Genomic DNA, 14882 nt, shown 5'->3' on the forward strand with positions numbered 1-14882 from the left:
GCCAAGACTATTTTTCCAAATAAATATTGCTAAACGTGAAATTTTAATTGCGTCCAACTTTTGTTTTGTCCATCTGCAAGTGCTCTGAAAAACACTTCTTTCGGGGTCCGTGAGCAAAGTTAATCAGTAACATCTGTTGTCTTCCCCTGGCGACCCCATAGTGGGCTTTTCTATGCCGACACTGTTGGCTACTGCCAGAAGTTGAAAGTGTCTCCCTGGAGACGAGAGAGGGGGCCTATTCATAAAAAACAATGTCCCTACGCTAGATTTACCACTCCTATTTCTCCTCCTAAAGAACAAGTCAGGTAATTCATGGCTCTAAAATTCAGATCAATGTGGAGAAACGCCTACTGGACATCCAGCACTTTGGGTTTTTGGTTTTCCTCCCTTCCTGTTTCCACCACAGACGTCTTTAGTGGCTTCTCCACGACTAATAAACTAAAGCAACTAAAGCTTTTTTTTCTTTTTCTTTTCACAGCAGTAAAAGTCGCAACTGAATGAAGCGAAAAGGGAAAAAAACAAACTTTACATTTCTGAATTTACATTTCACTGTTCCTCACTATCGCCTCTTTAAATCCCCCTCAGTTTTCCTCCTTAATTGCCCCACAAAGACGCTGATTGTGTTTAGACACAAATAACTGTAAATCATCAGCCCGGTAGAGTTGGCCTCTGCTGGGGTTTATAACCCCGTGGCATTATGGGAACAGACTTCAGCAGACAATGATGGAATTGACAATGGGGCACACAAAAGGCCACCCTTGGGAGAGCCTGCGTGTCCCTCGGCATGCTGGGAGAAAGAGAGTAACAGGAACAGATGTTGTTGAGTAACAGATGCCTTCTGGCCAGAGTTCAGCCACGAACCAGCCAGACCTTCAAAGGCTCAAGCTGCAGGACACACACACACACACACACACACACACACACACACACATAAAAAAAAGATTATCTATGGGCCTTCAAGAAAATACAGCTTTTATATATTGTCCTCCTGATAAATTTGTTGGGAGTTGGAGAAATGGCAGAGATAAGAGGAGCGTCTTAGAGGACTTTTGTGTTGAGTGATGAATGCAGACAAAGAAACTACAGTACTGCTGCAGCAACTGAAAAAAGCATTCAATCAATTTGAGGAATGGAGGAAACAAGATGGAAGAATTTAGCAGCTTCTCAAGAGCTTTGATAACGAGAAAAGAAAAAAGATCAATAACAACATTCTTTAACATGACGGACAGATGAATCACTCAGTGCCTTTTGATGCAGTTGCCAAAACACGGTATTGACAAAGGCTGCGAACACAAACACATTTGTGTGTCCATGACTTCAGAGGACCTTAGACTGACTTACACTTCCTGGAGACTCAAAGCTCCATATTTCTTCTACTTCTGTGTTTTATTTGAAGTGTTGATCCATAAGAAGATATATTTGTGGTTTAAAGAACCAAAAACCATCTCAGTGTAGTTTCACATCTCTCTCAGACTTCTCTCTGGAACAGGTTGATGAGCCAATCAGAAGAGAGGAGGCTCTGAGCCTCTCTTCTGATTGGCTGACTGTTTTCTGAGAGATCCAATAAAAAATATAGCAGATTTCAGGTAAAAACACTCAGAGAAACCAAATCCTGCAAGGTTTGGATGGTGGGTCCAGGTGGGCGGGGCTTGGTGACTGCTTTGTTGTGACATCACAAAGTTCCAGAAGTCCTGACGGCTGGTTTTAAGGCTCAGTTTCTGAATACAGGCTGTGTGCATTTCTCTGAGGACTGAGGCTTTGATACTTTCACAGTATTAATATAGAAGCTAGAGCTGATCTATAATCACACTACACATGGACACAGACCTTTACACTGGAGGAGCTTTAACTTCAACCATAACTACTTACTCAAACCTAACCTTTAGACTAACCATAAAAAATATCTTCACCTTGAAATTTAATGATTTATGTTATGGGGACTTCCTTCTTGTCCCCATAAGGAAGACAACAATGTGACTGTGTCAACAGATTTATGTCCCCACAACTTAAGCAATATCCAGACCACACACTCACACTCACACACACACTTTAATGTCAATAGACAAATAGAGATCCATGACGAACAGCTGGCCTGGTGCCATAGAAGACTTTTTATTTGGAGAAAGAAATCTTTGAAATCACTCATTTTTAAAATTCAATTAATTCATTGAGTACGACATCTAAGTTCTCAGAAAAAGTTAAAATCATGCCTTTAGTCTTTTTATACATAAAAGATGCGGTTTTACGATGACAAGTGATTTTTTTTAATTTTTTTTTTATAAAATGACTGTTTCTTCTTCTGACATATTTAACATCTGTTAAAGAAATATTAATGTAGAAAAACAATTATCAACTTCCCTCCCAGTAAAACAGGAAACAAAAAAAGCATAACACAGTACGTTACAATGCGCTGACATGGCTTCAAAGCACACATATTACAGTACTGTACAAGGGTCCGCCTCAGACAAAATGCACCAAAACCACTTCCACTGCTGAGGATAGATCAAACCTCTGAAACAGCTCAACACTGCTTATTTACCAAACCCAGACCACAGCATGGTGTTGGCAACCGGCAAATGAGGTAAATATTTCCAAAAAAAAAAGCACCAAAGGTTTGGCGTTAAAATTTATATATAGCTTATAACCAACAGTGAGTTGGAGGAGTTTTCATCCAGTTCCTCTTAAACTCTTCTTTTTTTTTAATATTTTTTTTTATTTTTTTAAATCCACAACAACACTGGAGAAACAAAACTACCGAGTCTGCAAATCCGTTTGCGATGTTCAGAGGCCAATGAACACACGCTGCCAGGCCTGCTCCGTGTAAATAAGCAGGTTTTTTTTTCCACATTTAAATGGGACATTTAATGTCAATATTTATAGTGAAGTCCAGACTGACGGGATCTGAATCTGCACCTCAGCTGGATTCACTCTTTTAAATGAAAATAAGTTTTGATTAAAGTGATTTTTTCTTTTTTTTTTTTTTATTTGTCAAATTATCTCATCACTCGCAAAGTTATCAAGCTCAACAACATGTCTTGCGTCTTAGGGACGTCCGCTTAGGAAATCGTGTCAATTAGAAGGCTCTTACAAAGCTCAAGTAAACTACTGAATATCATTTAATGCTTCGACTGACAAACATTAAGGAGAATGAGCAAAAAGCTGGGACAGGTAACGTCTTTTTAAGATCACCTTTTAGGTGTTAAAAAAACAAAACAAAACAGTGGAACAAAAACAATCTTAGGCCAAATATTTCAGGGGACAACAACATCTAGGTCTAAGTAACAGGATGTGCAAACTTAATTGTGCATAGAGATCAAATTGTAATAAATATTAATGTGATAATCAACATTATCACGAGTTTGACTTTGTCAAAACTTGTAGGGGGTGATTGTACATTTTCATGATTAATTTAGTTTTACTAAAATGTTAAAAAGTTTGTTTGTTTTTTTTTTCAATAGTGCTGCGAGAAAAGCTTTTATTGTTTTTTTTAAGCAACAAACACTTCCCATTTATTATTAACCAGAGCCCCAAAAGACAAACACAACCAAACACTCAATAAAAATCCTGATAAAAGTTACTGATTTGTCATAGTTATTCAACCAAGTTTAACTTCCTGTGAATGGCTCTTTCACTTTAAAAGTTTTTTTTTTTTTTTTTTAATGTTCTGCCGTATTTCTGCATCAAAGAATCACATGAGCAACGAATAACAAACTGAGCGTTATAGCGATGTACAGGAATTTTACATAGAAGTACTTTAGTAAGCTTTCGAAAAGTAAATGGATCTATCTTAGCTTTAGTTTTCACTGTTTCTTCGTTTGATGTAGCTTAAAAGATGTGAAGCATAATGCCTGTCTTTGGACCACCGAGGTAATTGTAGGTGTGTGTGAGTGTGTGTGTGTGTGTGTAAAACATGCTGAAATGTTTCCCAAACATTTCCAATGAGAAAATAGTGTCCCTCCGAGCCGTCAGGGGCTCGTCCTGGTTCGAGGTATATGATCCTGGGGCCGACCGGTGGCGCCTGTGGAAAATGTTACAAAGCTGTCTGATGGATGATGGTGAATTTCATTCACGCTGCTGTGCGTCGCGCCGCCTCCTCCTCCTCCTCCTCCTACCACCTCCCTCTCCCTCCCTCCCCTCCCTGCTGTAGTCTCACTCCGCTCGGACTACTTTCCTTCTTCACCGAATCATTCATCAACAACCCTCTTTGTCACCCTGAATAGCGCCGGGCTCCATTCACATTCAATTCAGTTAATTCAGGAAGAGCATTTTTTTTTGTTCTACCTTGATAATTATTATTTATTTTATTTTATTGTTAACAACAAAGAGGTTTTGAAGGTTATTTCAGAAGCTAAATTTCCTCTTTCTTCATTGTGAGAGAATATGACATCAGTCATAATGAATTCATAATCAGAACTCTAAAGTCAGGTTCTTTTTCTTATTGTCTCCTGTTTTCCTACGTTCATGAAGTGGAGTAGAGCCTCTGTGGGATATGTGCAACATTTTTAACTCTAGCAAACCTGTCTTCATATAAATTTCCACCACCTGAAGCTGAGCCGGAGCGTTATATTGACCTCGTATGGATTCATCAACATCAGCTGAAAACTTGATATAAAAATGGATAAAAAGAAAAGAACACTAGTGCTCCGTATGTAAGTGCTCCGCTGTTCCACTTCATCAACTCTTTATTTTTTACGAGTAACATTTCGAAGGCTTCACTTGATGCACAATGAGGCGATACACTCTCACACTTCTTACTCTTGCTGCCATTATTTTTTAAGTGCAGCTTTGCAGGGACATACGCACATGAGAGGTGTCAGTTTTGTTTCATGTATAACTGGTCTTTTTCACATGTGAAATACAGGCGAGACATCGAATCTCCACATCACTCGACACAGCCGAGGCGAGGTGTGAGACGCTCTAAGCTGTTAACACGGGCGCTGAAACGAAAACCACAACATCACGCAGCCGCCGCGCACGCTGTGCGTTCCAGGCCTAAGTTATGGTGGTTAAAAATTGCAAGAGAGAAGATGATAGAAACCACAGCCAACATAACAAGCTGTCATTACAGTTAGACGAGATCTCGTTTTCTGGAGGCTTCTGTCTTCATCTGAGCATGCTAACGACAGCTAAGCTAACTAAGGTTATTGAGCTACTACTGGACAGGAGAGGAGAGAAAGCTAATATTAAAACCTCTCCCCAATTTAAAAGAAAAATTATTCTTTAATAGTTTTGAAAATGAATCAGTCATGGCGACATCTCACTCACCCGCTCTGCTACGACACGGCCTCCACTTAAGTTCACACACCGAACAGAACTGATGGAACTGAATTAAATGAATTGAGGGTGAATCAAATCCTGCGAATCCTCATCCCCACACGCCCATCCTTTCCCCTTATTTCCCCAACTTGCATCTCCATATAACCCAAATCCCCATCCCACCCTCACCTCCAACTAGTAACCCTACGACCCCCCCCCCCCCTTTCCCTCCCTCCACTCCCAAACCCGCTCTGTTTTCCTAACCTCTTTGGTGACTCTCTGGCGTCTTTGAAACAGGGTTCCTACACACTCTCCGTTTCCAAATCCACAACTTCTTTCCACCGAAAAAAAAAAAACTTGACTGGATTTTTAAACAGCTGTTCAACAAGATGTGCGATTGTTAGCGATGTTGCTCTGTAGCTTATGATTAGTCGTCACGGCAACAAATGTCACAACACGGGAAATGAAAGGAGGGTCACAACTATATAAGATGGGTTTCAGTAAAAGGGAACTACACTTTTTTTCCCCTAAACTTTTCCTTTAAACTTTTTGTGCAATTCCAAAACACCTCATGAATTTACACAAGTTTCAAACTTCAAAAGGCCTTCCAGCCCCGTGTAGGAACCCTGATTAAAGGTGGCGTTAGGCTAAAACAATGGGAACCTGTAAGTGCTGTTCCCACCAGAAGAAAACATCAACAAGGCTGTTAGGACCAAATAAGGAGTGGGCTCACTGACCTCCCCCCCCTTATCTCCCCTATATCTCCCCATCCCTCTCTCTCTAGGTGGAGGAAGCTCCGTGGCTGGGCATGTTGGCCATGCTGCCAACCATGCCAGCCGCGCCAGCCATACCTGAGGGCCCTCCCAGAGCCGGAGGACTGTGCTTGGTAGGTGAGGTCATGTCGGCTCCACGCCCCTGGCCTTGGGCCTGGGGGGCGTGGTGGGCGTGCTGCAGGGCATGGCGCTCCAGCAAGGTGCGGTGTGTGAAGGCCCGGTGGCACACGTTGCACTGGAAGGTGCGCTCAGCACGGTGGGTGCGCATGTGCACATTGAGCGAGCTTTTCTGGGTGAAGCGCTTGCCGCACATGGAGCACTGGAAGGCCCTGACGCCGGTGTGCACCACCATGTGTTTGAGGAGGTAGTCGCGCAGGGAAAAGGAGCGCCAGCAGATGGAGCACTGATGAGGTTTCTGACCTGGAACACACACACACACACACACACACACACACACACACACACACACACACACACACACACACACACACACACACACACACACACACACAGAGAGAGTAGACGTGTTGTTACTTCACAATTTCTTTTTTGTTTTTCCTTCTTCAAGTGAAGAGCAGCACTGGGCCGTCATAGCGTTTCATTACAGTATTGATTTCCAGCTAATATTGTGTAATTATCAATGATTCCAAACAAACAAACAAACAAACAAAATGAGTTTTTAACGTTTTGATTTTAGACATGAGAAGAATCTCGTCTCGTGTCGACAGAAAGTTCACGGCATTAAACATCAGTTTAATGTAGCTTTTATGTATTGCATGCATTTGCCATATCACAACCTCAGCCAGTCCTAATGCAGAATACAATCAGGTGATATTTGCATTCTCTTACAACAAATCCAAGTGTTTAGTCTTTTCCCTTCAATTTTTTTAAGAAAACTCCACAACAAGCTGACAGACACACAGTCTTAATTTATTATTACATTATGGCTGTAATGTGGCTAATAAGTCACCAACCAGCTGCCTATTCACACGTCCAGCAGCCAGAGAGCGACACTGAATGTAAGTCTAATGTTCACTTTGCTTTTAGCTCTTTTTTTTGGTCTCCACCACTTCCCTCTAGCTGCTACAGCAGATCCAAACCAGTGAGTGAACCTGCTTTAAACACCAAAACAAAGCAATAAAAAGTGACAGAGCTGCAACATAGGTGATGATTCTCTGCAGGTTTTTCCCTGCAAACAAACCCCCTTCACGTCACATCACATGACGCTCATCCTCTGTTCATATCAAAGATATTATTGGGAGATGTTCAAGTGATTTAAAGGAGCGTGTCCTTACCGGAGTGGATGAACATGTGCTTGCTGTAGTTCTTCCTGGAACGTAAAGATTTGCCACAGTGCGTGCAGTCAAACGAGGTCTCAGATCCCTGGGAGGAAGGGGAGGGGCCTGCAGGGCAGGTGGAGGTGGAGGGCTGCGGGGCCGGGGTCATCGGCGCCGGGGGCGGAGGCTGCTGACTGGGCTCTGTCCCCGCCATGCTGTCAATCCCACCCATGGGCCCGCCCACGTAGAACGGAGCTGGCTGCGACTGGCTCACTGGGTACTGGAACAGAAGCTGAGGACGGAGAACAATTATTGTGAGAATAATAAACTACAAACTGTGTGTGTGTGTATGTGTGTGTGTGTGTGTGTGTGTGTGTGTGTGTCTGTGTGTGTGTCTGTGAGTGTGTGTGTGTGTGTGTGTGTGTGTGTGTGTGTGTGTGTGTGTGTCTGTGTGTGTGTGTGTCTGTGAGTGTGAGTTCTTTTGTTCACATTTCAAAAATATTATCATTGGCAACTGAATTACATGACGTAAACGTCAGTGACAGTAGTGCCATTTGCATTTACCTTTTCACATGGATACGCCTTTACTCTGTAAAACCTTATATGCAAATGAGGGCCCACACTTGTCACACCTGTCACACCTGTCAATCAAACTCTGTTGGTTGGAGTTTAGAAAAAGACGCTTGACTTGACATTCTGTAGATGGTATGTTACATACTTTGTCAGCGCTCTGACAATCTTTTAACTTTACACCCGCTCTGTAGCAACATTTTGGTGACCGCAGTACAGGTTAAACGTAATGTACGAGACCGACCTGGTTGTTGATGGACTGCGTGGTTGGGGGCGGAGTCAGAGGCTTGTTGACCCTTCCTCTGGGGTTGAAAGCCATGGCCCGAGGAGGCTCGCTCTGGGGCCAGAAACTCTCAGAAAACACCCCCTGCTCATCGTAGAAATCCTGCACACAAACAAAACAGACCGAGGTAAAGATCAAGACACACATATCTCAGATTCTGGTGGCGTTCATGTTTTAGCTTCAGTTCAAGGATAGCTGAAAAAAAAAAAAAAAAAAAAGAAAGAAAAAAACTAAACAAAACTGCAACCAGACAGTTCCTTGTTAAGCCTTGGCTTCAGTTCTCCCAGTGACATTTACTGAGACGCTTACCTGCTCCAAAAGTGTAAATCCTGCCTGTCCCTGCGCTTGTAAAGTCCCCTGGTGAAACATACTGTATGTGTTCAGCTCCACAAATGTGTGCATATGTGAAGAACCAAGTCTCTCTGCCCTCTGTCTTCTTTCATATGCAGATATGCAGACTACATCGCTCATTATATGCATTTACAATCTTTTCATTTAGGCAAACTGTACACACCCATTGCAGATAAATTTGTGAGGTGTGGTCTGACGAGTCAAACTACATACATTTCTGAGTACAGTTTGATGTATGACTGGGGAAGTAATTTGAGAGCAAATAGCGACATGACTGGAACTCGTCTAACACAAAGTAGAAGGCCCTCCTGACATGAGTCTAACTTTCCATTTGTTAGACCGGCTGATGGGAGTTTCACCAACCATTTTGGGAAGAGGATACAGATAAAATACAGATAAAAGATACTCAATTATATGTAATTCGATACCGACATAGCAGCATGAGTTATAATATGGTATATTTGCTGGAAATTCATTTAAAAAATGTCTTTTTTTTGGTTTATTGACCTAATTAAACATCTGGAAAATTGAGTTACTTCATCATACATCATACCAATGCTGTACAGATGTGATTAACATCTGGCAGTGATCAGATTACTGGCCAGAACACCTTCAGGTGGAATCTGGCCAATCCAATCACAATCCAACTGCAATCTGTATTAACCTAGGCTTTTCCCGATCGAGATCAGACGTCTGAACAGAATCTATTTTATTTATATTTTTATATTTAATGACAAAATCTCTAAAATGTGAAAACTGTCTATTACTATACTCAGTTGATAGAGAGCATGGAGGCGCGAAAATCTGAGTGGTTTGGTGTAAGGCCGGCATTAAATACATGAAGGAGGCAAGGGTAGTTGGACAAATAATTTCAAAATAAAACAGGATATCATAAATTCAAAGTCCAAACAGTCATTTTAAGGGCAGATCATGACAATTATACTCTTGAGTTACTAACTTTATAATAATAATAATAATAATAATAATAATAATAATAATAATAATAATAATAATAATAATGTAGAATTTCAAAGAATTAAAGAAAAAAACCTATCTGGAAAAAACTAAACAAAAGTTTTTCTTCATGTAAATTTCCACCTGGAGCACGATGGGAAATAATCTCAAAGGAATCTAGTCTTGCAAGTACTGACCCTGCAAGGTCCCCAATCTTTTCAATATCTTATTGTGAGTGACTAATAACTGTGACTCATGACACATTAACTTTAGATGCGAGAGGGTGTGGTTACTTTACATTTTAGAATAAATAGATAATGCTGTTTTAATAACGGCCGGTTACTCATCACAATAATATAATTTCTGGTGCCAGTCTCTTTTATTCAGAGGTCACTAGGTTTTGACAGTTTCATTGGCATCTACCGTAAGGACTTGGGTGCATTACTGACAAGAGTCATGTTCAAGCTATTTAAAGGTTTTCTAAAAAAAAAAAAAAAAAAGGAAAAATAAAAGAAAGAGAAAAATCAGTAATTTAGGAGCATAAAGATACAGATGTTTGTATCATAAAATTGATCACTAATGAATCAAACTTCACATTTGCTATAAATGTATTACACCTCTAGCACAACACAATGATCTGTAAGCAGTTAATTTGCAAACAGCCTGCGCTGAGATATGCCGAGTAAGAAACTGCAGAAAACTGCTTCACATCATGTTCATGTGAACTAAAGAGCAGCGGAGGAAAACTTGCGGAAAGACAGAGAATTTGATTATCTAAAGCTGTGCTGGGTAAATTGATGATCACATACTTTTTCTTCGCATGAAAAACGTAACGTCTTAACCTCCTAAACTGAGCAGATCGTTTCATTTCCAATCGTAACTTACTCTGCAGCAGTTTGGAGGAAACTGACAGGCAATGCTGAATTCTTTTGACTGTGTGGCAGATGTTCCCTGTGTAGTCTGCAGGGTACAGCAGGCTGCGGCATAAATCTGCTCCACCATGTTTTTTCCCTCCACTTACTTCAGGAATTGTGACAGAAAATGCAGAGCATGAATTCAACACAATAAAGGTCATTTTAAAAGTTTCCTTCTGAAGCAAAATGTTAAAATGTTCATCATGGTATTACCTTGAAATCAAGGCTTCAACGCTTAAAATATGCAAAATGTTTTATACAGACTGCAGTTCTTCTGCAAACATTATTATTTTAACAATGTAATTAAATTAATATTAAAATTAAAAATTAAAATTCTTTGCATAAAAAAAAGCTTTACATCTCTAATATGGCTTTACATTTTACAAACTCTTTTTTTTCTTCCAAAGCTCTCACAGATGCAGTTTTACCCACCTGTCCAAAGCTGGCCATGGATTCCTGGGAGCCCTCCTGCTCTCCGTCTCTTCTCCCGTCCTCCAAGGCATAGACGGTCCCATCTGCGTCCTGAACCCCTTCATCTTTCACCACCACTCCCTCTCCTCCCAGCACCTGAAGAAAAAGGGAAAAAAAAAAGGATCCATTTCAATCAGTCCAAGTTGTAGAGAAATTTCAATGACAACAGCAGCAGCAGCAGGAGCCAAAAGGCAGCAGATAATCTACAAGAACAACGGTGCATTGACCCGGCTACAGCCCCTTTAAGCAGGTACTAATAAGTTTAATGACGTACAGTAAATATGCAGAAGTCCATAGAATATCAACAAGGCAATTACTGCTGAAATTAAGACGAGAGCTTCTCTTCAATTGTGCAAAGTGCAGAAACATCTCAGCGATATACGCCAATGCAGTGTGAGAAGAGGGAAAAGCAGAAAAAGAAAGAAAAAACAAACCGTTGCAGCTCTGCATGCCTGAAAGCTGTAACCATGGCAACCCTTCCCCTTATCCCCCTACCTGGAGTCTTAGCGGCTGCCTCTGCTTGCGGCTGTGGCTCGCCCCCCTATCTCTGTCTCCATCCCTTCCCCGCTCTCTCCCGTCCAAGTCCTCCTCCTCGCTGTATCTGTCCATCCCCACCAGGTCATCAGAGAGGTCAGTTGTGTTGCCGCGGAGGCTGTCCCTGCCGATGCTGTCCACACTGCCCACACCGGAGCTGCAGCCCGCTGAGAGGTTCCCTGTGCTACTAGTGTTGGCTCCGTTGGCCGTCTGTGCCAACAGGTCTCGGAGCTTGTACCTGACGTCCTGAGTACAGCTGGAGCTCTGCTTCATGAGGATTGTGCCGGGCCCCGAGCCCATCCCGTCACCGCACATGGAGCCGGGGCCCATGTCGCCCAGCGCCATCAGACTCACGGTGTTAGCTTGCTCCATCGGGCCTGGGCCACTCTCACTGACACTAACGCCGGTACCCCCCATCCCACCACCCATGTTACTTGCTCCGCATTCAGCCATGAAGTTAGAGAAGTTTGCGTAACCCCCACCCCCACTCGCTCCACCGACAGAACAGCTTCCACTGCCGCCACTCTCTCTCCCTTTGCCCCCACCACGCTCTTCTTGTTTAGGGAGAACTCCTCCGAGCATCCCTCCTCCTGCCGCTGCTGCCGCCGCGGCCGCCGCTGCTGCTGCACTCGCCGCCCCTGCCGCTGCCTTCCTCTGAGAGATTATCTGGGTGCACTCATCAATGACCGTCTTGATCTGCAGGATGCTGGCAGCGGTGAGGATGCAAAGGGCCTGCGACTGCAGCACCACCAGCGAGCCGCTGTACATGAAATCCACGAGCTGCTTCACGGTTTCAGCGGGCACCAGCGGTGGCACAGAGATTTCAGAGTGACCCAGCAGCAGCTTGTCCTGGAAGAAGGGGCTACCAGCTGCCAGGACGCAGGCGTGGGCACGTAGTGAGGCGTCATGTATCCGCACGGTCACATCACAGAAGAGGCCCTCGCGCCGCTGCGTGCGCAGGGCTTCCAGCACTGACTGGCTGGAGTTGTGAAGGTGGATGTAGTGCACGGTTTCTGTGCCGGACGCCATGTTGGGAGGGGGCGAGTCACTGGGGATGGGGTGGGAGTGGGGGTGGGGGTGGGGGAGGGGGGGAAGGTGTCTGGGGTTTTGCGTCAGCTTGAGGGATAAGGAGGACAGGGAGGGAAACGGGTACAGTGCATGGGCCACGGTGGGGCCGTGTCCCTTCAAACAGTCATGAGTCTGATGGAAGCTTTCAAACTGCTGCTCTGCTGTGGTTCGAGTGTGTGAGGAGCTGCCTTTGTTGTCCTGAGAGGGAGGGACGTCAAGAGGTTGTTTCCACCGGCGTCACTGTCTCTATTAAAAACCTGTTGAATACATCGAAGCGAGTGATTAAACACTAAGCCCTTGTGTTAAATGTTCACAAAACACGATCAGTCCATGAATTGACTGTTCAATCAGCATTAAACAAATTCAACAGCTGATTAATAATTTAAATCATTTATGAAGCAAAAATGGCTGACAGTCCCTGATTCTAGCTTTTCAAATGTAAGGTTCTGCAACATTTTTCTTTGTTTTGAATGTCTGTAGATTAAACAGCTGTGGGTTTTGGACTGTTGCTCAGACATTAGAAATGAAATCTTGGGAGCTGGGAAATTGTGATGGCGACTTTTCAGTGTTTTCTGATAAATTCCACAGTGCAGAATTAATCAGTTGGTCGAATAAATAATCAATATTTTATTCCACAAAATGCTAACAATCATTAGTTGCATCCCTGAGTCGGATTTTAAACCCTCATCTGTTTCATTTTCACGCCCTGTGGCAGAGCTGTGGCTGAAGGTGACGGAGGTGGCGACCAAGCACACCTGCTAATTAATCATCAAATAAGTCGCGTGCATCATCTGGAACACCTGTTTTGGACAAATGACAGCACGTGCTGTGCGCGAGCCACAACCCGCTCCTCGGGTCAGTTAATTCGGCTATTCTGCACCGTGGGTGGCCGGTAATGCAACACCGAAAGACAATTTCACCGTTAGCTGTGCTAGACAGAGGCACAAAGAGTGAGGCAGCTGTCGCTTAAACATTTCGTTAAGTGAAAAAAAAATGCAGCAGCCAGTTCCAGTAAACAGGTAACTGACGAGCCAACGTTGACGGCGACGGGCTAACGTTAGCTCGCGTTAGCTGTTGACATTAGCCGCTCAACTCCCGCACGGAAATCTGCACGAAATGCACAGATTTACACATGCAAAGTGAGCTTCGCCATCGACTAAAATACAAACGTAAATGGTTAATTGTCGATTAGCCGCTGGCAGCGTGCTTAGCATGACATAAAAGCCGCTATCGGAGCTCACCCCCACGCTCCGACATGCTAACCTAGCTAGATTACTGGCTAGCTAGCGCGAATTGCCAAAGGCACAACTAGTAAAGTTAGCATGCTAGCTAGCGGACTACCACCCATTTTTCAACAGAGCGCGGTAACGTTACACCCAAGTAGTTTACAGTTAGTGTCACCGCGTGTTGTTTAATCGTGACTACATACCTGCAGTGACAGTCCGCCGCTTGTTAGTTTCAGGCGGATGGATGCAGCAGGAAGCCCTCAGTGTAACGCACCCAACCTGGTGAGAGCTGGAGACAAACACACATATACACGCACACAAACACGCACACTGACTCACACATACACTCGCAGAGAGATGGGCGCAGACAGGGATGTGGAGCTTTCTCCTGCTTAACAACAGCTAAGCTATTCGCAAGTATTTAAAGTACCTGCAGTACTTTTGTTTTCTAACGTTAACGCGTGTTCATACCCATCGAAAAGTAGGACAAATTCCTGCACACAAACCCACGTTGCGCATGGATGCAAAACACATGCATGCATGCACGAGAAAAACACGCATTAACAAGCTGATCTATACATTTGATTCAAATGTGTTAACTCATGGGAGAGTTGGGCCACATCAGGATAAAGGAGGGAATAGCTGCAAGATATTAAATGCATTGTTTTGGATAAATAGCAAGAGTAGCAACAACTCAGTAAGGACAAAGATTTGAACTAAACCGCAATAAATTTGCTGACAGACTTGCACTCTGTAGTTTGCCAGATGTTGGCAGGTGTTCAAATGTAACTACAGCTTGCACACAGGGTGTACACATGTGTATTAAAGTGCTGAAAGAGCATTTGTACTGAGAGTTATCCTCCCTGTGCTGTAGCCTTGTTCCGGGTGGATAAACTTCAGTGGCAGCGGCGGCAGCAGCAAGATTCCTGGATCAGCTTGTACTCTCAGGGGTGAAGACTGAAAGTGAGTATAATGCAGTATAGATGAGGAATGTTTAAAACACACTGTGCAGAAACGTTCGAAGTAAACTAGTTTGAAATCAGTCGGTCAGAGGCCCTTTCCTCAGATGATGAGCTGAAGTGAGGCACAACTGAAGTGAGCTGAAAGTCTTGACAGAAAATTGACTGCCAGCTATTTTGATAGTTAATACCAAAGCTGGCTATGGATCTGAAATTAAGCAGCTGTTTATTTTAGGGTGGAGAGAA

At 43.3% G+C, this 14882-nt stretch overlaps 1 protein-coding gene across 1 annotated transcript; it reads right to left on the reverse strand.

The window, feature by feature from the left end:
- Nucleotides 1-5496: 5496 nt before the first annotated feature.
- On the reverse strand, nt 5497-14021 carry zbtb45 (zinc finger and BTB domain containing 45). The gene is made up of 6 exons (XM_056370996.1): nt 13881-14021; nt 11345-12708; nt 10811-10945; nt 8121-8261; nt 7325-7598; nt 5497-6449 (listed from the first exon to the last, which is right to left on the reverse strand). Exons 2-6 carry the CDS (start codon nt 12410-12412, stop codon nt 6037-6039), a joined length of 2031 nt encoding a protein of 676 aa, XP_056226971.1. The 5' UTR covers nt 12413-12708; nt 13881-14021; the 3' UTR covers nt 5497-6036.
- Nucleotides 14022-14882: the final 861 nt, after the last annotated feature.

Source organism: Seriola aureovittata, chromosome 3 (assembly GCF_021018895.1).
Source record: "Seriola aureovittata isolate HTS-2021-v1 ecotype China chromosome 3, ASM2101889v1, whole genome shotgun sequence".
Classification (NCBI taxonomy): Eukaryota; Metazoa; Chordata; class Actinopteri; order Carangiformes; family Carangidae; genus Seriola; species Seriola aureovittata.